Source organism: Nomascus leucogenys, chromosome 6 (genome assembly GCF_006542625.1).
Source record: "Nomascus leucogenys isolate Asia chromosome 6, Asia_NLE_v1, whole genome shotgun sequence".
NCBI classification, from domain to species: Eukaryota; Metazoa; Chordata; class Mammalia; order Primates; family Hylobatidae; genus Nomascus; species Nomascus leucogenys.
In genome coordinates this window covers 90,280,304-90,307,983 of record NC_044386.1, presented here as the reverse complement: position 1 = coordinate 90,307,983, position 27,680 = coordinate 90,280,304, and the positions used below count along the sequence as shown (strand labels likewise).

The 27,680-nt window shown below is 37.4% G+C and overlaps 1 protein-coding gene across 7 annotated transcripts in view; it reads right to left on the bottom strand.

Annotated features, from left to right (window-relative positions):
- LRRC49 (leucine rich repeat containing 49) overlaps nucleotides 1-27,680 on the bottom strand; it is a 163,851-nt gene that overhangs the window by 94,755 nt on the left and 41,416 nt on the right. For 6 of the 7 annotated variants that reach the window (XM_030814676.1, XM_030814678.1, XM_030814675.1 and 3 more), the window contains one exon: nucleotides 22,186-22,247. In XM_030814676.1, coding sequence (XP_030670536.1) covers nucleotides 22,186-22,247 — 62 coding nt within the window. Of the gene's footprint in view, nucleotides 1-22,185; nucleotides 22,248-22,353; nucleotides 22,570-27,680 lie in introns of those variants that run through there. The other variant, XM_030814680.1, reaches the window with a different exon arrangement.

Here is a 27,680-nt window from a genome sequence, read left to right as displayed (position 1 = left end):
TGGGTGGAGCCCACCACAGCTCAAGGAGGCCTGCCTGCCTCTGTAGGCTCCACCTCTGGGGGCAGGGCACAGACAAACAAAAACTCTGCAAGAACTTCCACAGACTTAAATGTCCCTGTCTGACTGACAGCTTTGAAGAGAGTAGTGGTTCTCCCAGCACGCAGCTGGAGATCTGAGAACGGTCAGACTGCCTCCTAAAGTGGGTCCCTCACCCCTGAGCAGCCTAACTGGGAGGCACCCCCCCAGTAGGGACAGACTGACACCTCATTCAACCCGGTACTTCTCTGAGACAAAACTTTCAGAGGAACTATCAGACAGCTGAATTTGTGGTCTCACGAAAATCCGCTGTTCTGCAGCCACCGCTGCTGACACCCAGCCAAACAGGGTCTGGAGTGCACCTCTAGTAAACTCCAACAGACCTGCAGCTGAGGGTCCTGTCTGGTAGAAGGAAAACTAACAAACAGAAAGGACATCCACACCAAAAACCCATCTGTACATCACCATCATCAAAGACAAAAAGTAGATAAAACCACAAAGATGGGGAAAAAACAGACCAAAAAAACTGGAAACTCTAAAAAACAGAGCACCTCTCCTCCTCCAAAGGAACGCAGTTCCTCACCAGCAATGGAACAAAGCTGGATGGAGGATGACTTTGATGAGTTGAGAGAAGAAGGCTTCAGACGATCAAACTACTCTGAGCTACGAGAGGAAATTCAAAACAACAGCAAAGAAGTTAAAAACTTTGAAAAAAAATTAGAAGAATGGATAACTAGAATAACCAATGGAGAGAAGGGCTTCAAGGAGCCGATGGAGCTGAAAGCCAAGTTTCGAGAACTACGCGAAGATTGCAGAAGCCTCAGTAGCAGATGCGATCAACTGGAAGAAAGGGTATCGCTGATGGAAGATGAAATGAATGAAATGAAGAGAGAAGGGAAGTTTAGAGAAAAAAGGATAAAAAGAAATGAACAAAGCCTCCAAGAAATTTGGGACTATGTGAAAAGACCAAACCTACGTCTGATTGGTGTACCTGAAAATGATGGGGAGAATGGAACCAAGTTGGAAAACACTCTGCAAGATATTATCCAGGAGAACTTCCCCAATCTAGCAAGGCAGGCCAGCATTCAGATTCAGGAAATACAGAGAACGCCACAAAGATACTCCTCGAGAAGGGCAACTCCAAGACACATCATTGTCAGATTCACCAAAGTTGAAATGAAAGAAAAAATGTTAAGGGCAGCCAGAGAGAAAGGTCGGGTTACCCACAAAGGGAAGCCCATCAGACTAACAGCTGATCTCTCAGCAGAAACTCCACAAGCCAGAAGAGAGTGGGGGCCGATATTCAACATTCTTAAAGAAAAGAATTTTCAACCCAGAATCTCCTATCCCGCCAAACTAAGCTTCATAAGTGAAGGAGAAATAAAACACTTTACAGACAAGCAAACGCTGAGTGATTTTGTCACCACCAGGCCTGCCCTAAAAGAGCTCCTGAAGGAAGCACTAAACATGGAAAGGAACAACCGGTACCAGCCACTGCAAAAACATGCCGAATTGTAAAGACCATCGAGACTAGGAAGAAACTATAGCAACTAACAAGCAAAATAACCAACTAACATCATAATGACAGGATCAGATTCACACATAACAATATTAACGTTAAATGTAAATGGGCTAAATGCTCCAATCAAAAGACACAGACTGGCAAACTGGATAAGGAGTCAGGACCCATCAGTGTGCTGTATTCAGGAAACCCATCTCATGTGCAGAGACACACATAGACTCAAAATAAAGGGATGGAGGAAGATCTATCAAGCAACTGGAAAACAAAAAAAGGCAGGGGTTGCAATCCTAGTCTCTGATAAAATAGACTTTAAACCAACAAAGATCAAAAGAGACAAAGAAGGCCATTACATAATGGTAAAGGGATCAATTCATCAAGAAGAGCTAACTATCCTAAATATATATGCACCCAACACAGGAGCACCCAGATTCATAAAGCAAGTCCTGAGTGACCTACTAAGGGACTTAAACTCCCACACAATAATAATGGGAGATTTTAACACCCCACTGTCAGCATTAGACAGATCAACGAGACAGAAAGTTAACAAGGATATCCAGGAATTGAACTCAGCTCTACATAAAGTGGACCTAATAGACATCTACAGAACTCTCCACCCCAAGTCAACAGAATATACATTTTTTTCAGCACCACACCACACCTATTCCAAAATTGACCACATAGTTGGAAGTAAAGCTCTCCTCAGCAAATGTAAAAGAACAGAAATTATAACAAACTGTCTCTCAGACCACAGTGCAATCAAACTAGAACTCAGGATTAAGAAACTCACTCAAAACCGCTCTACTACATGGAAACTGAACAACCTGCTCCTGAATGACTATTGGGTACATAATGAAATGAAGGCAGAAATAAAGATGTTCTTTGAAACCAACGAGAACAAAGACACAACATACCAGAATCTCTGGGACACATTCAAAGCAGTGTGTAGAGGGAAATTTATAGCACTAAATGCCCACAAGAGAAAGCAGGAAAGATCCAAAATTGACTCCCTAACATCACAATTAAAAGAACTAGAAAAGCAAGAGCAAACACATTCAAAAGCTAGCAGAAGGCTAGAAATAACTAAAATCAGAGCAGAACTGAAGGAAATAGAGACACAAAAAACCCTTCAAAAAATTAATGAATCCAGGAGCTGGTTTTTTGAAAAGATCAACAAAATTGATGGACCGCTAGCAAGACTAATAAAGAAGAAAAGAGAGAAGAATCAAATAGATGCAATAAAAAACGAAAAAGGGGATATCACCACCGATCCCACAGAAATACAATCTACCATCAGAGAATACTACAAACACCTCTATGCAAATAAACTAGAAAATCTAGAAGAAATGGATAAATTCCTCGACAAATACACCCTCCCAAGACTAAACCAGGAAGAAGTTGAATCTCTGAATAGACCAATAACAGGTTCTGAAATTGTGGCAATAATCAATAGCTTACCAACCAAAAAGAGTCCAGGACCTGATGGATTCACAGCCGAATTCTACCAGAGGTACAAGGAGGAACTGGTACCATTCCTTCTGAAATTATTCCAATCGATAGAAAAAGAGGGAATCCTCCCTAACACATTTTATGAAGCCAGCATCATCCTGATACCAAAACCTGGCAGAGACATAACCAAAAAAGAGAATTTCAGACCAATATCCTTGATGAACATTGATGCAAAAATCCTCAATAAAATACTGGCAAACCGAATCCAGCAGCACATCAAAAAGCTTATCCACCATGATCAAGTGGGCTTCATCCCTGGGATGCAAGGCTGGTTCAACATACGCAAATCAATAAATGTAATCCAACATATAAACAGAACCAAAGACAAAAACCACATGATTATCTCAATAGATGCAGAAAAGGCCTTTGACAAAATTCAACAACCCTTCATGCTAAAAACTCTCAATAAATTAGGTATTGATGGGACGTATCTCAAAATAATAAGAGCTATCTACGACAAACCCACAGCCAATATCATACTGAATGGGCAAAAACTGGAAGCATTCCCTCTGAAAACTGGCACAAGACAGGGATGCCCTCTCTCACCGCTCCTGTTCAACATAGTGCTGGAATTTCTGGCCAGAGCAATCAGGCAGGAGAAGGAAATAAAAGGTATTCAATTAGGAAAAGAGGAAGTCAAATTGTCCCTGTTTGCAGATGACATGATTGTATATCTAGAAAACCCCATTGTCTCAGCCCAAAATCTCCTTAAGCTGATTAGCAACTTCAGCAAAGTCTCAGGATACAAAATTAATGTACAAAAATCACAAGCATTCTTGTACACCAATAACAGACAAACAGAGAGCCAAATCATGAGTGAACTCCCATTCACAATTGCTTCAAAGAGAATAAAATACCTAGGAATCCAACTTACAAGGGATGTGAAGGACCTCTTCAAGGAGAACTACAAAACACTGCTCAATGAAATAAAAGAGGATACAAACAAATGGAAGAACATTCCATGCTCATGGGTTGGAAGAATCAATATCGTGAAAATGGCCATACTGCCCAAGGTAATTTATAGATTCAATGCCATCCCCATCAAGCTACCAATGACTTTCTTCACAGAATTGGAAAAAACTACTTTAAAGTTCATATGGAACCAAAAAAGAGCCCGCATTGCCAAGTCAATCCTAAGCCAAAAGAACAAAGCTGGAGGCATCACGCTACCTGACTTTAAACTATACTACAAGGCTACAGTAACCAAAACAGCATGGTACTGGTACCACAACAGAGACATAGATCAATGGAACAGAACAGAGCCCTCAGAAATGATGCCGCATAGCTACAACTATCTGATCTTTGACAAACCTGACAAAAACAAGAAATGGGGAAAGGATTCCCTATTTAATAAATGGTGCTGGGAAAACTGGCTAGCCATATGTAGAAAGCTGCAACTGGATCCCTTCCTTACACCTTATACAAAAATTAATTCAAGATGGATTAAAGACTTATATGTTAGACCTAAAACCATTAAAATCCTACAAGAAAACCTAGGCAATACCATTCAGGACATAGGCGTGGGCAAGGACTTCATGTCTAAAACACCAAAAGCAATGGCAACAAAAGCCAAAATCGACAAATGGGATCTCATTAAACTAAAGAGCTTCTGCACAGCAAAAGAAACTATCATCAGAATGAACAGGCAACCTACAGAATGGGAGAAAATTTTTGCAACCTACTCATCTGACAAAGGGCTAATATCCAGAATCTATAATGAACTCAAACAAATTTACAAGAAAAAAACAAACAACCCCATCAAAAAGTGGGCAGAGGACATGAACAGACACTTCTCAAAAGAAGACATTTATGCAGCCAGAAAACACATGAAGAAATGCTCATCATCACTGGCCATCAGAGAAATGCAAATCAAAACCACAGTGAGATACCATCTCACACCAGTTAGAATGGCCATCATTAAAAAATCAGGAAACAACAGGTGCTGGAGAGGATGTGGAGAAATAGGAACACTTTTACACTGTTGGTGGGACTGTAAACTAGTTCAACCATTGTGGAAGTCAGTGTGGCGATTCCTCAGGGATCTCGAACTAGAAATACCATTTGACCCAGCCATCCCATTACTGGGTATATACCCAAAGGACTATAAATCATGCTGCTATAAAGACACATGCACACGTATGTTTATTGCGGCACTATTCACAATAGCAAAGAGTTGGAACCAACCCAAATGTCCAACAACGATAGACTGGATTAAGAAAATGTGGCACATATACACCATGGAATACTATGCAGCCATAAAAAATGATGAGTTCGTGTCCTTTGTAGGGACATGGATGAAACTGGAAAACATCATTCGCAGTAAACTATCGCAAGGACAAAAAACCAAACACCGCATGTTCTCTCTCATAGGTGGGAATTGAACAATGAGAACTCATGGACACAGGAAGGGGAACATCACACTCCGGGGACTGTTGTGGGGTGGGGGGAGGGGGGAGGGACAGCATTAGGAGATACACCTAATGCTAAATGACGAGTTAATGGGTGCAGGAAATCAACATGGCACATGGATACATATGTAACAAACCTGCACATTGTGCACATGTACCCTAAAACCCTAAAGTATAATAAAAAAAAAAAAAAAAAAGGACAAAGAAAGGGCATTACATAATGATAAAGGGCTCAATCCAACAAGAACACTTAATTATTTTAAATACATACACACCCAACCCAACAGTGGAGCACCCAGATTAAAAAAAAAAAGTTCTTAGCGATCTGTGAAGAGATTCAGACAACCAAACAATAATACTCAGGACTTCAACCTCCACTAATAGCAGATCATCAAGGCAGTAAACCAGCAAAGATATTCTGGACTTAAACTTGACACTTGACTAATTGGACCTAATAGACATCTATAGAACACTCCAACCATCAACAAGAAAATATACATTCTTCTCATCTGCACATGGCACATACTCTGAGACTGACTACATGCTCAGTCATAAGGCAAGTCTCAGCAAATTCAAAAATCAAAATCAAATCAACCACACACTTGGACAACAGCACAATAAAAATAGCAATCAATATTGAACAGTCCAATAATGAGTTCAGAAATTAAATCAATAATAAAAAGTCTACCAATCAAAAAAAGCCCTAGACCAGATGGATTCACAGTTGAATTCTACCGGATATACAAAGAAGAGCTAGTGCCAATCCTACTAAATTTATTTCAAAAAATTGAGAAGGAGGGACTACGCCCTAATTCAGACTACAAAGCCAGCATCATTCTGATACCAAAGCCCAGCAGAGACACAGAAAAAAAAAAAAGCTTCATGCCAACATCCCTGATGAATACAGATGCAAAAATCCTCAACAAAATACACGCAAATCCAGAAGCACATCAAAAAGCTAATTCACCATGATCAAGTAGACTTTATTCCTGGGATGCAAAGTTGGTTTGCATCACAAATCAATAAGTGTGATTCACCACATAAACTGAATTAATAACAAAAACCATATGACCATCTCAATAGACACAGAAAACCCCTTCAAAAAAATTCAACATCCCTTCATGTTAAAAACCATCAGCAAATTAGGCATCAAAGGAAAATACTTCAAAATAATAAGACCCATATAACATAAACCTATAGCCAATGTCATCTTACTGAATGGGCAAAAGCTGGAAGCATTCCCCTTGAGAACTGGAAAAAGATAAGGATGCCCATTTTCACTGCTCCTATTCAACATAGTACTAGAAGTCCTAACCAGAGCTATCAGGCAAGAAAAAGAAATAAAAGGCATCTAAATTAGGGAGACAGAAAGCCAAACCGTCTATCTGCATGGACAATATAATTCTATAACTAGGAAAACCCACAGACTCCATCACAAGGCTTCTAGAACTGATAAACAACTTTAGTAAAGTTTCAGGATACAAAATCAATGTAACAAAATCAGTAGCATTTCTATACAACAATAATGTCTAGGGTCAGCAAAATCAAGAACACAATCCCATTTGTAGTAGCCAGAAAAAGAATAAAATACCTAGGGATACAGCTTACTAAAGAGGGAAAAGATGTCTACAATGAGCAATACAATGCATTGCTGAAAGAAATCAGAGGCAACATAAACAAACAGAAAACATTCCATGCTCATGGATAAAAAGAATCAACATCGATAAAATGACCATAATACCCAAAGCAATTTACAGATTCAGTGCCATTCCTATCATACTACCAATGTCATTTTTCACAGAATTAGAAAAAAGCATTCTAAAAATCTATATGGAGGAACCCAAAGAGAGCTGGAATAGCCACAGCAATCCTAATAAAAAGAATGAATCCAGAGGCGTAACATTACCTAACCTCAAACTATATTACAAAGCTACAGTAACTGAAACAGCATGGTACTGGTATGAAAACAGAAACATGGACCAATGGAACAGGATAGAGAACCCAGAAATAAAGCCACACACCTACAACTACCTGATCATTGACAAAGTCAACAATAATGAACAATGGGGAAAGTATTCCCTATTCAATAAATGGTGTTGAGATAACTTGCTAGCCACATGCAGAAGATTGAAACTAGACCCCTTCCTCTCACCATATACAAAAATTAACTCAACATGCATTAAAGACTTAAATCTAAGACCTAAACCAATAAATACCCTAGGAGAAAACCAAGGAAATACCATTCTGGACATTGGCCTTGGTAAAGAATTTATGACTAAGTCTTCAAAAACAATGCAACAAAACAAAAAATTGACAAGTAGGACCTAATTAAACTAAACAGCTTCTGCACAGCAAAAGAAACTACCAACAGAGTAAACAGACAACCTACAGAATGGGAGAAAATATTTGCAAACTATGCATCTGACAAAGGTCTAATATCCAGAATTTATAAAAAACTTGAATCAGTAAGCAAAAAACAAATAACCCCATTATAAAATGGTCAAAGAACATGAACAGACATTTCTTAAAAGAAGACATACATGTGGCCAACAAATATATGAAAAAATGCTCATATCATCACTAATCATTAGATAAATGCAAATCAAAACCACAATGATATGCTGGTGAAAGGGGAGAACACTTATACATTGGAGAAAACGGAACACTTATACACTGCTGGTGGGAGTGTACGTTAGTTTATCCATTGTGGAAAGCAGTGTGGAGATTCCTCAAAGAACTTAAAGCAGAATTACCATTTGACCCAGCAATACCACTATTGGGTATATATCCAAATGAAAATAAATCATTCTACCAAAAAGATACATGTTAATCACAGCACTATTTGCAACAGCAGACATGGAATCAACCAAGATGCCCATCATCGATGGACTGGATAAAGAAAATGTGGTACATATACACCATAGAATACTAAACAGCCATAAAAAATAATGAAATGTCTTTTGCAGCAACATGGATAAGCTGGAGGCCATTATCCTAAGCAAACTAACATAAGAACAGAAAACCAAATATTGCATGTTCTCACTTATAAGTGGGAGCCAAACAACGAATACACATGAACACAAAGAAGGGAACAAAGACACTGGGGACCACTTGATGGGGGAGGGTGGGGGGAAGGCATATCTTGGAAGTCCACCTATCTGGTACTGTGCTCAATACCTTGGTAATGGGATCATTCATATACCAAGCCTCAGCGACCCATAATTTACCCATGTAACAAACCCGCATACGTAGCCCCGAACTTAAAATTTTAAAAATAAATAAAAATAAAATATAAAATATAAAATTTCACAAAGTTCCAAAAAGTAAAACTTGAATTTACTGTGTGCCAAGTACTACATTGTATTCACACAAATGAAGTGATGTGTAGGTATTGTGATAGGTATTGTAAGTAATCTAGAGATGATTTAAAGTATACAGAAGGATGTACATAGGTTATACACAAATATTATGCCATTTTATATTGGGGAGCATTGGTGGATTTTGGTATCCATGGGAGGGGGCAAGTGGGTTCCTAGAAGGAATCCCACGAAGATACGGAGGGAAAACTATATAGTACATCATAAACCAAAAACATATAGTACATCATATATAGTACATCATATAGTACTAACTATATAGTACATCGTAAACCAAAAACTATATAGTACATCATAAACCAAAAACTTATTATAATTAACAAGTATTGTGTGCCATACATAACTGTATGCGCTATGCTTTGATATGACTGGCAGCTCAGTAGGTTTGTTTACATCAGCATCACCAAAAACACATATGTAATGAGTTGCGGTATGATGTTATGATGGCTATGATATCACTAGACAACAGGAGCTTTTCAGCTCCTTTATAGTCTAGGTAACCACTATTGTAAATGTGGTCCATCGTTGACCAAAATGTTGTTACTCAGTGTATGACTATATAGGTATGTGTGTCGTATGTAAACTGAAAGTGTTTCGGAAAGACCAGGGCTTGGAAAACTACAGCCCACAGGCCAAATATGCGCTATCACCTGTTTTTGTATGGCCCACAAGTTAATAATGGCTTCTATGTTTTAAAATGGTTAGAAAAAATGTCAAAAGAAGAATATGTCATAAGTGAAAATGATATGAAATACAAATTTCAGGGTCCATAAATAAGTTTTATTGAAACACAGCTCTGCCCATTCATTCACATATTATTTATGGCTGCTTTTGTGTTACAAAGGGAAAGTTAAGTACCTGAAACAGAGACCAACTGGCCTGCGAAGAATCATGTACATGATACCAATTTAAGTTATCTAAATACACACGTATACACATACATATACACATGCATATTTCCTAATTCTATCCACTCAGATGGCCCAGAAACAATGATAACTCAAAAAGGATAAGCACACCTTGCACTCAAATCTTAGTTTCTAAGCAGCATTCTCCTCTAAAAGTCATTAGAACTCCTTGGAGAAATGGCTGATTCCAGAGCTAGGACTGCAAAAGTATAAGATGAGCCTGGAACATCTTGTTGGGCCAGAAAGGAAGGAAGTACTTAAAGAATGAGGATACATCAAAAGACTACAGGAGCCTTCTTGAGAAATCAGAGAAAATATGAACATCAAAATAAATAATAATAGTAAAGGATTACATCACTCTTTTGTTCCCTACATGCAAAAAAAAAAAAAAAAAACTTTGCTAATGGAATCATAATTCCTGAGGGCTAAAAGTATGAACCCCTGTAATATTAATACAAGTACATTTTAACAGATATTCACAGCTTTAAAAGGTGTGACTCCAAGAGTTAATGCCTTAGTGGTAGAATGAAAAGCAGTAGGTGAAGCACACATGCTCTATCAGGAGTGCAATGAAGTAAAGTTAGACTTAGGCAGAGGTATGTGTGTGGTTTCCATAACGTGTTAATATATATTTGAGAGATACGAACTCTCTGAGAGGGACAGGAGAAGGACAGGAGAACCATGCTGTGGAATAAGGAAGAACCTCTGACATCTAGGTCAGGCAGACAGATGGCAATGAGGGGTGGGGGAGATTGAAAGTAGAACACACATGAACACACACACGTGTGCACACACATACACACACACAGGAAATGGGATGAAATGACCCAAAGTAAAGGAGTTAGCTAGTTCTAACATTAATGTGAGCAAAGGCATGAAAGAGGAAATAAGTTTATTGGACATCTATTGTTATTATCTTTTTTCCCAACTTCCCTTCCCTTGGTAACAAAACACCCTTTCCCTGTAGTAAACCCATTCCACAAACTGATCCCACACCCATTGTCCTAGTGTATAAGGACCATATGTCCCAAGATTGAGCATTCAGTATGTCCTGTATGTCTCTGGCTGCAGTGATTCATTCCAAGTGGGCACCTGACCTAAATGAACACAATCAGAATCCTCTGCAGCAGTGCTTCTCAGACAGTAATGTGCATTTAAATCACCAGGAGACCTTTTTAAAATGACAGTTCTCACCCAGAAGGTCTAGGGTAGGGCTTGAGATCCTGGGCTCCCAATAAGCTTCCCAGTGATGATAATACTGCTGGTTCAAGGACACAATTTTGAACATTAAGGCTCTTCAGAACCTTCTGCCAGAGCAATCAGGGATGAAGCGCTCTTTATACTAGAACTGCTAAGTGACAGACTGTGATTCTCAAGCTGTTGGCTTTTCCAAAAGCTGCAAGGTTTTTTTTCATGTTTCTGTCACTCACGTCTTTGTATGTTCTCTGTCATTAGGTTATATACTCATGGAAAACAAAAGTCATATGTTTAACTTCTGTTACTCTCCACAATGCCTTTTTTGGTGTTTTAAACATAAAGATACATAATCAATGTTCTTCAACAACCAACTTGGAAAAAAACTTGAATTCTTTAGATGAAAGAGATGGAGAAGGTATTTTAATGAAATTGTAAAGGACAGGAAGGAGGCGGATCAGCTACTAGCTATCACTATTGAGGTAAAAATAACACATCCTCAGGATATCCCTAAGATAATCTTAGATCCTAAACCCACCCAGCTATGAAAAACTGGCATCACTCATCATCCCTGAAGTAGGTCATTTTGAAGAATAACAAGCAAATACCCATGAAATGCCAAAAAGCAAGCCCCAAAAACAAGTTCGAAGAAATTAGCAGAAAAATATTATTAATCTTATTTCACATTTACTCAGTGCTTCCCAGGATATTCCTAAACTAAAAACTATGGTCTCTAACCTGGGGGTCTATAATTGACATTGTCTATTTCTTTTTAAGCCATAAAAAGGAAGTTTTATGAGAAAAAAGGGACTACAATAGACATTTCTCAAAAGAGGATTACAAATGGCCAAAATGTAGATGAAAAAAATCATCAAGGAAATTCATGAAATTAAAACCACAATGAGATATCATCTCACACCTGTTAGGATGGGTATTTTATAAAAAGACAAGAGATAAGTGTGGGTGAGAATGTGGAGAGAAGAAAACCCTGTACATTGTTGCTGGCAATATAAATTAGTACAATCATTATAAAAAAGAGTATGGAGGTTCCTAAAAAAATTAAAATTAGAGCTACCATATGAACCAGCAATCCCATTTCTAGGTATATTCCAAAGGAAATAAAATATGTTGAAAACGTATCTGTACTCCCACGTTCATTGCAGCATTATTCACAATAACCAAGATATGGAATCAACCTAAGCATCCTTAAATAGATGAATGGATAAAGAAAATGTGGTATATATATGCACGGTAGAATACGATTTAGCCTCAATCAGAAGTAAATCCTGTAATTTTTGACAACATGGACAAACCTGGAGGATATTATGCTAAGTGAAATAAGCCAGGCACAGAAAGACAAATACAACATGATCTCACTCATATGAGGAATCTAAAAAAGTTAAACTCATAGAAGCTGAGAGTAGAATGGTAGTTATCAGAGGCTATGGTCATGTAGGGTGATTGGGGAGATGTTCGTGAAAGGATACAAAATTTCAGTTAGACAGGAGGAATTAGTTCAACATGGTGATTATATTTAATAAGAATGTATTGTATACTTGAAAACTGCTAAGACTTTAAATGTTCTTTAACAAAATCTTTAAATAAGACATTAAATGTTCTTATTACAAAAAAAGATAAGTATGTGAGGTAACATATATGTTAATTGGTTTTAGTCATTCTATAATGTGTGTGTATATATATATCAAAACATTATCTTGTACACCACAAATATATACAACTTTTATTTGTTGATTTAAAAAATGTTTCAAAACACAAAACCAAACAATGCCCAGAGACTAGCTGACAGTTCTAAACTACTTTTTAAGATATTTTGGGGTGTATAATTAAGTCATTGTGATACCTTTCTGTGCATCCAGGATAAACAAGCCTAACTGTTTCACTTCCAGAAGTATCCTCCTTATGGAGAATCCCAACTTCCTTGCTTGCATGCAAGCAAAATTTTTTAAAGAAGAAAATACCCTCCTCTTTTAACCAAGCCCAATGCCCTTAATGATCAGGCAATTATTTTCCTTCCTGAGCAAGCTGAGTTTCAGTCCTACAAAAAAAAAAACATCATCTTTAATACTAAAAACAAATATAAAGGAAACAAATTCAGCCCATCTAATAACCTGGACAGACAGACAGATACATACACACACACACACACACACACACACACACACACACACACACACACAGGTTGTTAAATATAGAAAGAATGTATTGTTGATTTAAAGGGAATTCCATATTCTTTAAGTACCAGACAGGTAAATGGCAGAGATGATATACAATCATGACAACTTGAAAATCTGGTAGATAGGGCTTGCAGTTTTTGCCATGACAGCATCAGACTCACCTTCCCAATGTAAACAACTATGAAACTGGACAAAATATATGAAGCAGAAGTTGAATAGCTCAGGGCTGTGATCTTTGGGAGAAGACAGACATATAAAAGCCACATTCGTCTTGGCTTTCTGACTGACGGTACTTTCCAGATCATAGCACAGGGAAGTGGAGCTAGAGAGAGAAAGAGGTCTCACTGGGTAGATGAAATAGAAGTCAGAATTTGGGTCTGTTGAGGCTACTGGAATTTGGGTGAAGAGGAATGGAGAGGAGGGAACCTTGTAGAGAAGGAACTCCAGAAGTCTGCATAGGGGTCTCTTGACTATTTGGCTAAATATTAGGATGTGGGTACACAGGGTGTAAGTCCACAAAGCCTAGCAAAATATAACTATTGAGGGGCTGTGAGATGAAGAGTATCTATGGATCGCATGGAACTGGGAGACATTGCAATTCCAACCAAATAGAGTGAAGAGACCTCAATGAATACCCAGATTATATATCTGAAGTCCAAGAACAGCCATGCCTTAGGTGTGAGGCGACTCTGTGTCAAGAAACAATGAGGATATTTTCATGTTTCTGCATGGTAATGGCTTTCTGAGCAAAGAAAATTGGCACTTTGATTAAAGGGTGACTGAATAGATAGAAATGATAAGAGCAATATGGACATTTAGGCCGGGCGCAGTGGCTCACGTCTGTAATGACAGCACGTTGGGAGGCCAAGGCAGGCAGATCATCTGAGGTCAGGAGTTTGAGACCAGCATGGCCAATATGGTAAAACCCTGACTCTACTAAAAGTAAAAAAATAAGTCGGGCATGGTGGCACACACCTGTAGTCCCAGCTACTTGGGAGGCTGAGGCAGGAGAATTGCTTGAACCCTGGAGGCGGAGGTTGCAGTGAACGGAGATCGTGCCAGTGCACTACAGCCTGGGCGACAGAGCAGTGAGACTGGGTCTCAAAGAAAAAAAAAGAGTAATACGGAAATTTATCTCTAAGAACTACGTGTTTACATATCAAAGGGTATCAAAATGTGGAGCCATTTGTTTACATTCCAAAAGATTATTGGCCAAAACACCTTTGACTTTTCATAGAGGATTTGTTTACATTAGGAAGATAAGGTCTCAGTTTCTCTCTGTGTTCTCTCTTTCCATCCTGGAGGGGAGAAGGTGCAGTTATGTAAGCAGCTTCTACATAAGCTTCAAGATTAATAATTTGGGGTTTCTCTCATGTACTAGAGGCCCCTGCTCATACATGCAGGTGACATCTGCATTTATCACAGCACCATGGGAAAAAAATGGAGCATGGGAAACTAACACAAGATATTCTGCAGGTAAATAATCAGTCTACCTCGGATACACAAATCTTATGTTTACTGTCGTAACAAAAAAAATATGGATATGTTACAGTAAGTAGCTAGCCAGGCTCCAGTGGGGCTGGAGAGGGCTCCCTAGCAACCAGGAATGTCAGGCGACCCTCAGGTGATGGTCAGGCAGTTGTTACACTGTTTCTCTAAAATAAGAATTGGTTGCAGCAGGCACCAAGGAAAGGCAGTCTCCCAATAGATAGAAAAAAACCTGAAACTGATACTTAGTAGTTTCCCAATAAGATCTACTGATAATTAGTGGCTTTGCACTGGAGTTGGGCAAGTGGGCTCAAGCATGTGCATTAAGAGGCAAAATGTCAGAGTTTAACTGGTATATGACCTTCTAGGAACAGTTGACTGGTAAGGGAAGAATGCCTCAAGTGAGCATGTGTGCAACTCCAGTAAACACACTGTGCATGCGGCCTCTCCCAAATGCCAGCAGGCCATTGCGCAGGTGGACAGCCCACTGCAAGGGAAGAATCAGGGGAGAAGGGATGCAAGACCTGGGAAGTATGCCAACGTATAAAACTCTAAATCAAAGGCCAAACTGGGCACTTGATCTCTCAAGTTGCCCACTTGGCCCTCTTCCAAGTGTAATGTACTCCCTTTCATTCCTGCCCTAAAGCTTTTTAATAAACTTTCACTCCTGCTCTAAAACTTGCCTTGGTCTCTCCTTTTGCCTTATGCCCCTCAGTCAAATTCTTTCTTCTGAGGAGGCAAGAATTGAGGTTGCTGCAGACCCATACAGATTTGCCGCTGGTAATGGATATAAAAATATACTACTCTAGTTCTATAGTAAGTATCACTTTAGATCTTCCTTAAAAAAAAAAAAACTAAACTAAAAATAAACCTCAACAGGATCAACCTGATTCTCTAGTAGTTATCAAAACAAAACTCAATAATCCTTAAATCTCTCAATAGAACATCCACAATGCCCAGAATACAATAAAAACAATTGCCAGAAGAGGAAGAAGCAATAAAAATTGAAACATATATTAACGAGAAAAAAAGTCACTATAACAGTACCAGAGATGACACAAATGTTGGAATTAGTAGATAAGAACTTTAAAACAGCTATTTATATAGATTTTTTAAATCTATACAATCACGTAGGTATTTTTGCGTCTGACAGAGGGCTATCTTCCCTTTTCATCAAATGAGTTAGGAAACAGCTGAAGCAAGATCTCTGTTTTTCTCCCCCCACTTCGAGTTGTCCCGCCTTTCTGGACCAAACCAATGTATTTCTTAAATGTATTTGATTGATGTCTCGTGCCTCCCTAAAATGTACAAAACCAAGCTGCACCCTGACCACCTTGTGCACATGTTCTTGGGACGTCCTGAGGGCTGTGTGTCCATGGTTACTCACATTTGGCTTAGAATAAATCTCTTCAAATATTTTACAGAGTTTGACTCTCTTCATTGATACTACCTCAAATCCCTTTTGGAAGTATTTCTATAAGTACAAGAAATGCACTAAGGGAAACTAGTTATATATCTTAAGTTTGTTTCTAAGTGGATTTTGAATTTAATCTACTTATACTTTGTTTCTGAATATTCTTTGAATTTCCATGCCTTTGTAAAACAAAATACAAAGGAAATCATAAAATGTATGTTGGTCTCAATTTATCGTACTTGTTTGTTTCTTAACACCACCCAGTATGTAATCATGAGTAATAAATTTTATGGCCCTTAGGCACCAAAATTTTTCCTGCAACTTTTAGAACCTTCATGTGAATAAAATCCAAAGGGACCTTTGGTACATCAGCGTTTTCAAAACTGCTAACTCACTGCTATGAATAGCTATCAGCCTCTCAAATATGTATATGTGAACTCAGACTGACACAGGTATGCAAGCAGCCTGCTCCCAGGCCTTAGTTTAATTTTAGTTAAAGAAGCCTTCTTTTTAGAAAAACTCTCTCTCTCGCTTACAGACACACACACACACACACACACACACACACACACAAATAACCTTTACAGTAGTAAAAATGGAGCCTTACAATTATAGAAGAGTATCTGGAAAATTTCCTGTGAGTTTGCAATCATATGTGTATTTATAAGTTGGTTGAGAAGGTACAGGTAAAAAACCCTCCAACTGACTCATAATGTCCATTAAAGAAAGACAATCTTTTAATAGAAAACGATTACAATTTTGCAAAGATTAATTTCAACAACATTTTATAAAATGAAGTTGGAGAGCATACATGGTAGCACTCTCCACTTTATAATGTTATAAATAAAATCCATGAGAGTATCTGTATGTATCTTTGTACTTACAGAATTAATGCTTTAAATGGTTATAGATGCTGATATAAGGAGGATAATAAAAGAAGCTATGTAATAATAATTTAAAAAGTGACTGCTATCCATTAGATTTTTTTGCTTTTTGCTGCTTCAAAGGTAATGCAAAAGGAATACGACAAACATAATAGAGGTTCCCCATTACATTGTACATTGGCCCCCTTTTCTTCTTTTTTCTTTTTTTTTTTTTACTGTATACTACCCCTGCCCCATGAACTCTGACTCTTCAGTAAATTGCAAGGCTTGTGGAAAATCGTCCTCAGAAATTATCATTCTATAACATTTTAGAATAATTTTTGCTTTTGATCTCTAAAAGGAAAAACAGCACTTTAATAAAGTAGTATTGAAATAAGATATACAATGAAAAACCATAGAAAAATTATTTTAGTATAAGTGCTGTGTTTCAAATAAAATAAATTTAGACCCAATAATTACATCAGCCCTGAGGATGATCAAACAAATTGATCTTACCTCAAAGTCTATTTTTCTGAAGTGGTAGAACATATCTATCATTAGTTGTGAATATCTATTTTCACCTATTTTCTGACTAAAAGAATTCAAAAGCTGGAGCTATGCTTTACAGTCAGACCTACTAAGGCACTATATGCCACCTTACCATACTCAGAGGGTTTTACTCACAAAGAAGGAATAAAGCAGCATGGATGGAAACAAATGCCCCTATTTTTAAATCTTGTTTTTGTGGGTCCTCCTTACATTACGCCCATCACATTTAGAAAAATGCAATTAAATGTTTGTCTGAAGGTGAATCACGTGTGAACCATTTGGTAAACCCCTCAAGAAGAGTTCAGTAGATAAATGGGTACCGATAATGAAATTTCCTTGACAAGCATGTAGTCATTTCTCAAATTTAAAACTTAGCAGATGATCAGAAAAGATCTGTCAATAGTTGATTTCCTGTTGATCTCCTCTGTTTAACTCAGTAAGAAGATTTGCGTATCATTGGTTATCTGCTAACAAAGGAAAAGTAAAGGCATTCTAACAGTATGCTGCATACTAGAACTAAGGGAAATGAATTTCCTTCAAGCCAAAATAACATAAGTGACACTTGCAATCCTGGAAGGTACAAGAATAAAACCTGATAACTCAACCACAGGAATACAATCTAACAACCTGAGCTCATAAAAAACATCCATATAGGCCGGCACAGTGGCTCACGCCTGTAATCCCAGCACTTTGGGAGGCCGAGGCAGGAGGATCACGAGCTCAGGAGATTGAGACCATCCTGGCTAACACAGTGAAACGCCGTCTCTACTAAAAATACAAAAAAAAAAAAAAATTAGCCGGGTGTGGTGGCAGGCACCTGTAGTCCCAACTACTCATGAGGCTGAGGCAGGAGAATGGCATGAACCCAGGAGGCGGAGCTTGCAGTGAGCTGAGATTGCGCTACTGCACTCCAGCCTGGGCAACAGAGCGAGACTCCGTCTCAAAAAAAAAAAAAAATCGATATACTCTGAAGGTCAGTGAAATAATTTCCTCGTTAAAATACCAACTAGTACTAAATTAGACAACTGCAGGGCAATTTAAGGTTTCCTAAACAGAAATAGATTCTTTTCTAGAAATATAATTGATATAGGGTGACTTATCAAGTTGAAATATAACTTGAGAAAAATGCAAGGAGAATGATTTCCTGATAAAGGTAAAATTATAAACCATTTTCAGTAAAATTTTGAAAATAGCCTGGAGGATTACCTTCTCTTGGAGAATAGTGATGAAGGAAAAGTCACACCCCAAAGTGTGTGCTTCAGTGACCTTTAACCATACTATATGTACTAACAAAGGTCATTAAAGAACTTAAAACAGCATTCCTTCCTCAAAAAGAAAAAGAAACCTAGTTTAAAATTTTCAGTGATATCATAAAGAAAAAGCTGAGTCTAAATAACATTGTCTTACTAAAGTAAGAAAAGAGGTATGAGAGGTCACCCTGGCAGAGAAGAGTATTTTATCAGTGACATAGGTTAGAAATTCCAATGCAGGCCGGGCACGGTGGCTCACGCCTGTAATCCCAGCACTTTGGGGGCCGAGGCGGGCGGATCACAAGGTCAGGAGATTGAGACCATCCTGGCTAACACGGTGAAACTCCATCTCTACTAAAAATACAAAAAATTAGCCGGGTGCTGTGGCGGGCACCTGTAGTCCCAGCTACTCGAGAGGCTGAGGCAGGAGAATGGCATGAACCCAAGAGTTGGAGCTTGCAGTGAGCCGAGATTGCACCACTGCACTCTGGCCTGGGCGAAAGAGCGAGACTCTGTCTCAAAAAAAAAAAAAAAAAAAAAAAAAAAAAGAGAAAAGAAAGAAATTCCAATGCAAAGTGACAATAAAAAGCAACATTATTTTTGTCAGTTTTATTGTTTATTGTTTTTAAATGCCTTACAGACAACGCACCTCCTTATTGTCTGTACCCTGGGACACACCACACCCACCACCCTTAACCCTGATATACCCCACTGTATAAATAAAAGGTTTAGTTTCTCTAGAAATTATGGGCAAGATCCTTACTGACAAATCAGTAAATTGACCTGGAAGCCCAAAACAACTGCCAAGAGAACTTTGATTTGCTTATGGCTTTAAACCTCACAGGTCCACACATTAAACACAGACTAAGTGACCTAGTAATAACATAAAAAAAGGACACACCAAAAAGAGTTCTTAGATCACATAGAAAAATATTTCTGTTTGAGGAATTAAGTTCTCCTTATAAATCTTTTCAATACAACTAGTAATACCTGTACTAAGAACACATACATGCTAGATGCTGAAGAGGCTGTAGTAAGCAGTACAGACATATTCCTCTGCCTTTGTCAAGTTTACAGTCTAACAGAAGGGACAATATAAAATGAAAGTACAATAAACTCTAACACTGCAATAATAGTGGAAATATAAGAAGCTATTAATGCATGTAGCAAGATCTCACAGAACTTTTCAAATTTTTTCATCTAACCCATAGTAAGAAACATATTTACATTGTAACCCAGTTTCCATGTTGTCTATAGTAAAATAACATACATGCATATGCATACATAGACATATCCATATATAATTAAAACTGGAAAATTTTTATGAAACAGTGTATGCTCTTAAAATATGTGACAAACTCTGATATTTTCCATTCCATTGTAATTTGCCTGGTTTTAAATCACTAAATTGATCTTAGGATCCCTATATGGGTTTTGACCTGAAGTTTGAATAACACAGACCACTGGTATTTTTAAGTCAGCTGCATTTTTTAAATAAAGGTATGAATTCTTGAGCCCTACTTAAAACTACTGAATTAGAGTCCATGGAAGATAGGTCCCAGAAAGCTGGCACTGTAAAACCTGGCAACTCTATTATGCCAGGATATAGAAGAACAATTGTGTCCTGAATATATACTGTAGCTATCACTACAGGTTATCTGACAGCCCAGCTATCTGAGATATCTGTATCTTGAGTAAAGTTCACAGAAATATTTTCAAAGTTGTTCTCTCTGATTTTTCCCTCCTCAGACCCAATATATTCGCTATACCACCTCCTGGACCACAAGCATCAACAAAAACAGAGCAGGAAATGTACTGTGCCTCAAAAGCAGATCCGCTGGAAACACTAGAGGAAGGTATAGTGTGAAAGCTACATAAAAACACAAAGAAAGCAATCACAGAGAGAATAAAAGCCTCAAAGTTGTCAGCTGACTTCTATCTTTATTTTCTTGAGAAATCACACTTTTTAAAGAAAGTTATAAATATTAATCTCATTAATCTTAACTTTGTTTTGCTGGGTGAGCGGAACTCCTTTCCAGGTTGGGAAGAAAAATTCCCAGATATAGGCAACCAAAACCAACTTCCTACAGAGCTAGGAATTTAGGAGTTTAGAAATTCAGATATCCTGGGGACCTGGGAACATCATAATCCCTATATAACCAAATTTATATCTCTCTTTAAATTACTCCCCATAAACAAGAAGCAAAAGAAGTAATGAGTTCCACCACAGGTTGGGGGAATCTAAAAGTTTGTATCTTAAACAGAGAGTATTTCACATATTATAAAAATGACAGACTATCTTCTCTAAAGAGTTGTCAATGATTTTTAGGAAGAAATTCCCTTAAAAAAATGAGTGACCCTTCCATTGCCATTGAAAAGAAATTCTACCTCCCCAACAAGATAGAATAATGGCACCTGGAATGTTGCATTCAAAATATACTAAGAAGAATATGAAAAGTCTATCAAAAAACTTTAATATTTTTTCCCACAGAAGAGAAAAAAGAGAAAGAGTATTTTCTTCAAAATAATGTCTATTTGCAAAGCTCACTGTCTTTAGATAATTTCTGTCTTTTAGAGACATAGTACAGGATGATTGGGTTAAAACAAGTCTGATGGCAGACATGCAAAAAACATGCCAACAGACAACACACAAAAATTAAACTGGTTTTTAATACAGAAGCATAGACCTGGAGTTCAGAAAAAGATATGCTCTAAATCTTTTTATATATATTTTTTACCCTCTTATAAAAGCAGATTCAAAGAACAGCCTTGAAGTGAAACTAAAGAACTGAGGGCATTAAAAAGCCCAGTTCAAACTAAGTGGCTCCTGGGAAGGAGGAGAAGGAAAGAATTAGGGAAAAAGTAGGGGCCCTTTTGCATTGAAAAGTCTTACTGTATGTCTCAGCTCCAATTCTAAATGAGACATCATCACAACATAAAGGATAATATGCTTCAAATAGTTAGAAAACTAAATTTATACATTTCCATATTCTAATCCACTGTCTCTTAGCAGCATTAATTCTAAGTAGAGATACTAAGTTAGAAGGCAGTGTGGCCTAATTAGCAAGTGGCTCAGTGACAAATATAGCCTGCTGTATTAAAATTGCTTAGTAGCTATACAAATTGTAGCTGACAATTTATGAAAGAAATTCTAATTCAACTGATCAGTGCCGTGAATGTCAAAGGACAGCAAAATATATGTTGAAATTTCCATGTACTCATGTTTTACAAAAGAGCAACTCTAAAGCATAATTAAATCAAAAGCACATACTATATTAATTTCATCATGTTAGCATTACAGGCAAGAATACACACAAGAGCTTTGCTTTTCCACAAAGAACTTTGTCTTATCATTTTCTAATTTAAAATCTTCCATGCTAGTAAAATTCTCCAAGGTATTTACAATCTTAATCTAAAGCGCTAGAACCCACACAATCAAGTTATAATGAATGACAACTTGGGAGTTTCCACTTACCTAGATATATTGTTGAAGCTGAGAAAGAGATGTTGGAGGCAGGGCAAATTATCCACATCTCTCTAGAAGAAAACAGAAAGCAAAACTTAATCAGATGAAAGAAAAAAATATTATAAATGTCTTCTTGCTAAGTTATTGAAATATAAAATCATTTCTATTTACTGCAACCTTGCTACATCATTGATTTCTACTGGACAGTGAGCTCCATTCTCCTCCACTGCAGATTAAATGGGAGGGTTTCAGTACATCCGCAGAACAAGCTGCACCACTCGCAAGGTAAAAAGCACTGAGGAGACAGGGAGAGATGCTGCCGCTAGCCTCTTTAAGCATGCTTTTGGGAAAGATGCCAAAATGCTACTTCAGCACTTCAACTGTAGCACAAATACAGTATGATCAAACATTTGTTAAAAATCACTGTTAAAAAGAAGCCATTCAAAAGCTTTGACATTTAAATTTATACAGTTAGCCTTCTAAACAATAGTGAGAATTTTAAAGCTATTTAACTCACTAGTCTCAAAACCTTGGAAATAAACCATCAGTTACAAATGAACCAATACACTAATCATTCCCCCATAAAACTAAAAGCAAATCATGGTAAGTGTCACTGAAGGGTACTGTAAGGGCAATTTCTCATCTAAGCTCATATCAGAGGTTCTTACAATAGGAAATCTACCCTGTTATATTTATGTACACCACCCCAAAAACATAACCACTGCTGTTTAAATACAGTTAACCTTAACAAATATTGAATTGTTTAGGACCAAATTATTTTTTTAAAAAAACAAAAAATAAAGTAAAAGCTACCTAATTCATTTCATGAAAAGACATAAACCTTCTGAAAAGATTTATATATAATGGAGTAACAGGATCTTAGAGACGCTTAGTAATTACCAAGTCTACAACCTTATTATTCACCTAGAAAAGTGACCAGTCGAGGTTACTACGGGGGGAGAATAAGGGTGTGGTGGGAAGGTGGCCCAGGAGTACATACAGTCAGTCCCTAGAGACTGAGACAGGGAAAGATTCCAGTTATCCTGACTTCTAGTGCTCTGATCCTCAAAGTGTTACATACTGCCATGTCTCATATAAAATGTTTTTCATTTTTAAGGGCAGTATCATTTGCAGTAATTCTCAGTTATATTAATTTGAATAATACAAAAATAAGTATATTTTATGTGTTATTGTGACCAATACTTAATCCTAAATCAAAACTTGTTTTACTGTTTCCGTAAATCATTGTCTTTCTTCCTCCCTCCTTTTCTTCCCTCCATTTGAAAACTACCATTTCTAAGACCTGAGTAAGAGTTTAGGCAAGTGCATTAAAATTATTGACAAACCTAGCTTTTCCCAAAATGCTGTATTTATTTTTTTAAAGTTTGTTATTCAAAGAAAATATAAAAGTGATAGAATTAGGACAGAACCACTTTTTAATGTTTTTTCAGAGAACAAAGGAAAAATGAAGCTGCCTTGTTTTTCTACCTACCCTATGTACTATTCTCCAAACTTCTCGCAACCCTTTAGACCCTAAACAGCGTAAAATCAATACAATAGACCATGATCAATACACTGGCTATGTATACCATTCATTTGACATTACCATTCTCAGGCCCACTCCCACGAAGCCTATTCCGCAGATGTGAGATAATGACTTTTAGAGCTTTTCATGGCCAAGGAGTAAGTCTGTGGAAACAGGAGGGCAGCCAAATTTCCCTCAGTAGGTGATATACTTCATATGTTGGCAAACTTTTAAAATCATCTCTTTCAGCTACTTCTCTCTGATATTCCCACAAATGGAGAAGGAGTGATAGACTAGTGGTAGGGCTCATTTCACTCCAGGGCCCTAGTTTCCAAAGGAAAGGGCAGCCTATCTGGTCTCTAGAAACATGAAGTCACAGCCAGACTGAAAACCCTCTCTGTATTCCTGGGGAAATCTCTTCTCCCAAATTCTTCCTGGAATCTACCTGAGACATTTCTGGGCACAATCATTGTTACTGGCACTCAACCTGGAGAAAAATGAGAGGTAGCGCCTTTAAAAATACATTTTAAATCCTTTGAATCAAGGCATCTCATTTAAAAAATACATTTGTCCCTTTGAGCTCCAGCATGCCATCTTCAGAGATTATAAACACCTTCTAAGACATAACTTTTTTCAATTAAAATAGAAAACTCAAATTCCATCAGGATATAATTTGTGAGAAAAAGTTTTTTAAGTTTATTTGACAAAATTATAATATTATAACTAATATTTGTTTATGAGACAAAATTTTACAAGTCTTTATCAAATTTTTAAAATCATTAAATGTCATTGCCTAGTAGAGTTACCAAAAATATAAAAATATTCACAAGTTGAAACACTAAAATACAGAATTCAATTCTATATATCCTCATAATGACTTACATAGATACCCTTTCCAGAACTTTAAAAAGCAAATAATTATACACAATCATTTTTTGTTGTTCCAAATTTCATTTCTGTAAGAAAATGTTAACTTTTCTCCAATTTTTTTTAGCAATTCTGTGATATACTTTTGTAACGAAATTCTAGCATTATAATAGACAAAAAGAAAACACCATATTTACCATATCAATTATCTATGCATGCATTATTTACAGAAGAAAGACCTGTTAAAAACTACTAGGGGATGGCTCCTCTAATTTAAGAAAGTAAACAAAAGATGGGATATATATATAAGATTCAGGGAGTACAATTCAGCATCTAGGAGAGGCAAAGAGAAATCCAAGGATGAAATCTGTATAGCAGGGCTAAATGCAAGCAGACTACATTAGACAGGGGACAGGAGGCTCTAGAAGGGTATCTCCAAGAGGTAAAAATGAAACATAGATCACCTGAAGTCTTTGCCCGTACAGAGAGGAATTTTAGGGTTCTGGTGAAGAGTTTGGACATTAATTAATGATAGTTAAACAAGCCCTAAATTGAGACAGCTATCAATCTCAGGGAAAACAAAAGTTTAACATCATGGTCCAAGACTCACTTTGAAAACCTCACCTTGCTGGGCTTCATGTCTAAAACACCAAAAGCAATGGCAACAAAAGGCAAAATTGACAAATGCGATCTCATTAAACTAAAGAGCTTCTGCACAGCAAAAGAAACTACCATCAGAGTGAACAGGCAACCTACAGAATGGGAGAAAATTTTTGCAACCTACTCATCTGACAAAGGGCTAATATCCAGAATCTACAATGAACTCAAACAAATTTACAAGAAAAAAACAAACAACCCCATCAAAAAGTGGGCGAAGGACATGAACAGACACTTCTCAAAAGAAGACATTTATGCAGCCAAAAAACACATGAAGTAATGCTCATCATCACTGGCCATCAGAGAAATGCAAATCAAAACCACAGTGAGATACCATCTCACACCAGTTAGAATGGCCATCATTAAAAAAATCAGGAAACAACAGGTGCTGCAGAGGATGTGGAGAAATAGGAACACTTTTACACTGTTGGTGGGACTGTAAACTAGTTCAACCATTGTGGAAGTCAGTGTGGCGATTCCTCAGGGATCTCGAACTAGAAATACCATTTGACCCAGCCATCCCATTACTGGGTATATACCCAAAGGACTATAAATCATGCTGCTATAAAGACACATGCACACGTATGTTTATTGCGGCACTATTCACAATAGCAAAGAGTTGGAACCAACCCAAATGTCCAACAACGATAGACTGGATTAAGAAAATGTGGCACATATACACCATGGAATACTATGCAGCCATAAAAAATGATGAGTTCGTGTCCTTTGTAGGGACATGGATGAAACTGGAAAACATCATTCTCAGTAAACTATCGCAAGGACAAAAAACCAAACACCGCATGTTCTCACTCATAGGTGGGAATTGAACAATGAGAACTCATGGACACAGGAAGGGGAACATCACACTCCGGGGACTGTTGTGGGGTGGGGGGAGGGGGGAGGGACAGCATTAGGAGATACACCTAATGCTAAATGACGAGTTAATGGGTGCAGGAAATCAACATGGCACATGGATACATATGTAACAAACCTGCACATTGTGCACATGTACCCTAAAACCCTAAAGTATAATAAAAAAAATAAAAAAAAAGAAAAAAAAAAGAAAACCTCACCTTGCTTTGTCAACCATCCTGATCTATTCTATCATAAATGTATCCATTTTCATTAAGTCCCTGCATTGAAAGACCCACCCTAAACCAGAACCCCAAGAAATTTCAAACTAAATCTCCTGCCTTTGCCTTTGAAGATATAGCCAAGGCTATGTCAAGGCAGTGTGCTTTTACTTGCCAGTAGTAATTTCTCCTTTGCTTTATCAACTAGTCATTCTGGCAGTACTCTGCAGGAGCCAGCACTCAACAATCTGCTTACCGAAAAATTATTTCGGAATGACAGGGAAAGTGGAAATGGGGGTTAGGGATAATGTAAGAAAGCTAAATTCTCATCTATTTAAGAAAAAGTATTTATTTTACTGTCAAGCATTAAATACCCCTAAAATATCTTTTCTGGAGGTAACTATTTCAGCGTCAGAGAAACTATAACAAAGCAGCCAGAATGTTAACATACCTAAGATGAGAGGAAAAAAAATGAAATAAAATGTTTACATGTAGGGGAATATTTACAGCTCATCTGTTATTAATTTCCTCATTATCTTAAATTTACTACTTTTAATAAAACATAATACTGAAAATAATATTGAAACATTGTTTGAAGTAAAATTCAAAGCTATTTTATGTATTTGGAAAATATAATCTTTTAAAAAACAGACAAAATTATTTACCACAAGATTATTTGAGAGGATTATAATTCTTTATTTTTCAAAAAAATACTGACTTGTTTTCTGAGGAAAATGCTTGTCCTACTCTGCTCAGGCACTGTTGTCTGTATCCCTAAACTGCATAAAAGAACTAAATGGCCAGGTGTGGTGGCTCGCACCTGTAATCCCAGCACTTTGGGAGGCTGAGGTGGGTGGATCACCTGAGGTCAGGATTTCGAGACTAGCCTGACCAATATGGTGAAACCCCATCTCTACTAAAAATACAAAAATTAGCCAGGCACGGTGGCGTGTGCCTATAGTCCCAGCTACTTGGGAGGCTGAGACGGTAGAATTGTTTGAACGCGGGAGGCGAAGGTTGCAGTTAGCCAAGATTGCGCCTCTGTACTCTAGCCTGGGCAACAGAGCAAGACTCCATCTCAAAAAAAAAAAAAAAAAAAAAAGAAAGAAAGAAAAAAGAAAAGAAAAGAACTAAATGATTCAGCAATCTGACCACGTTGGGGAATATCTATCACTGGAGCTATTTTTAGAGCAGCTTCCTCTAGAGGAATAAGGAAGAAGAAAGGTGAACAGATAAGGATTTTGACATGCACCAAGTAGGGCAAAGATGACTATAATAAAATCACAGCTACCCTCATTTTTACTATGTAGGCTTTCATACAAAACAAGTTAGAGTAAAAATATATAGGGGTAATTATTCTAACTTTGAGATCTGTAAACAGA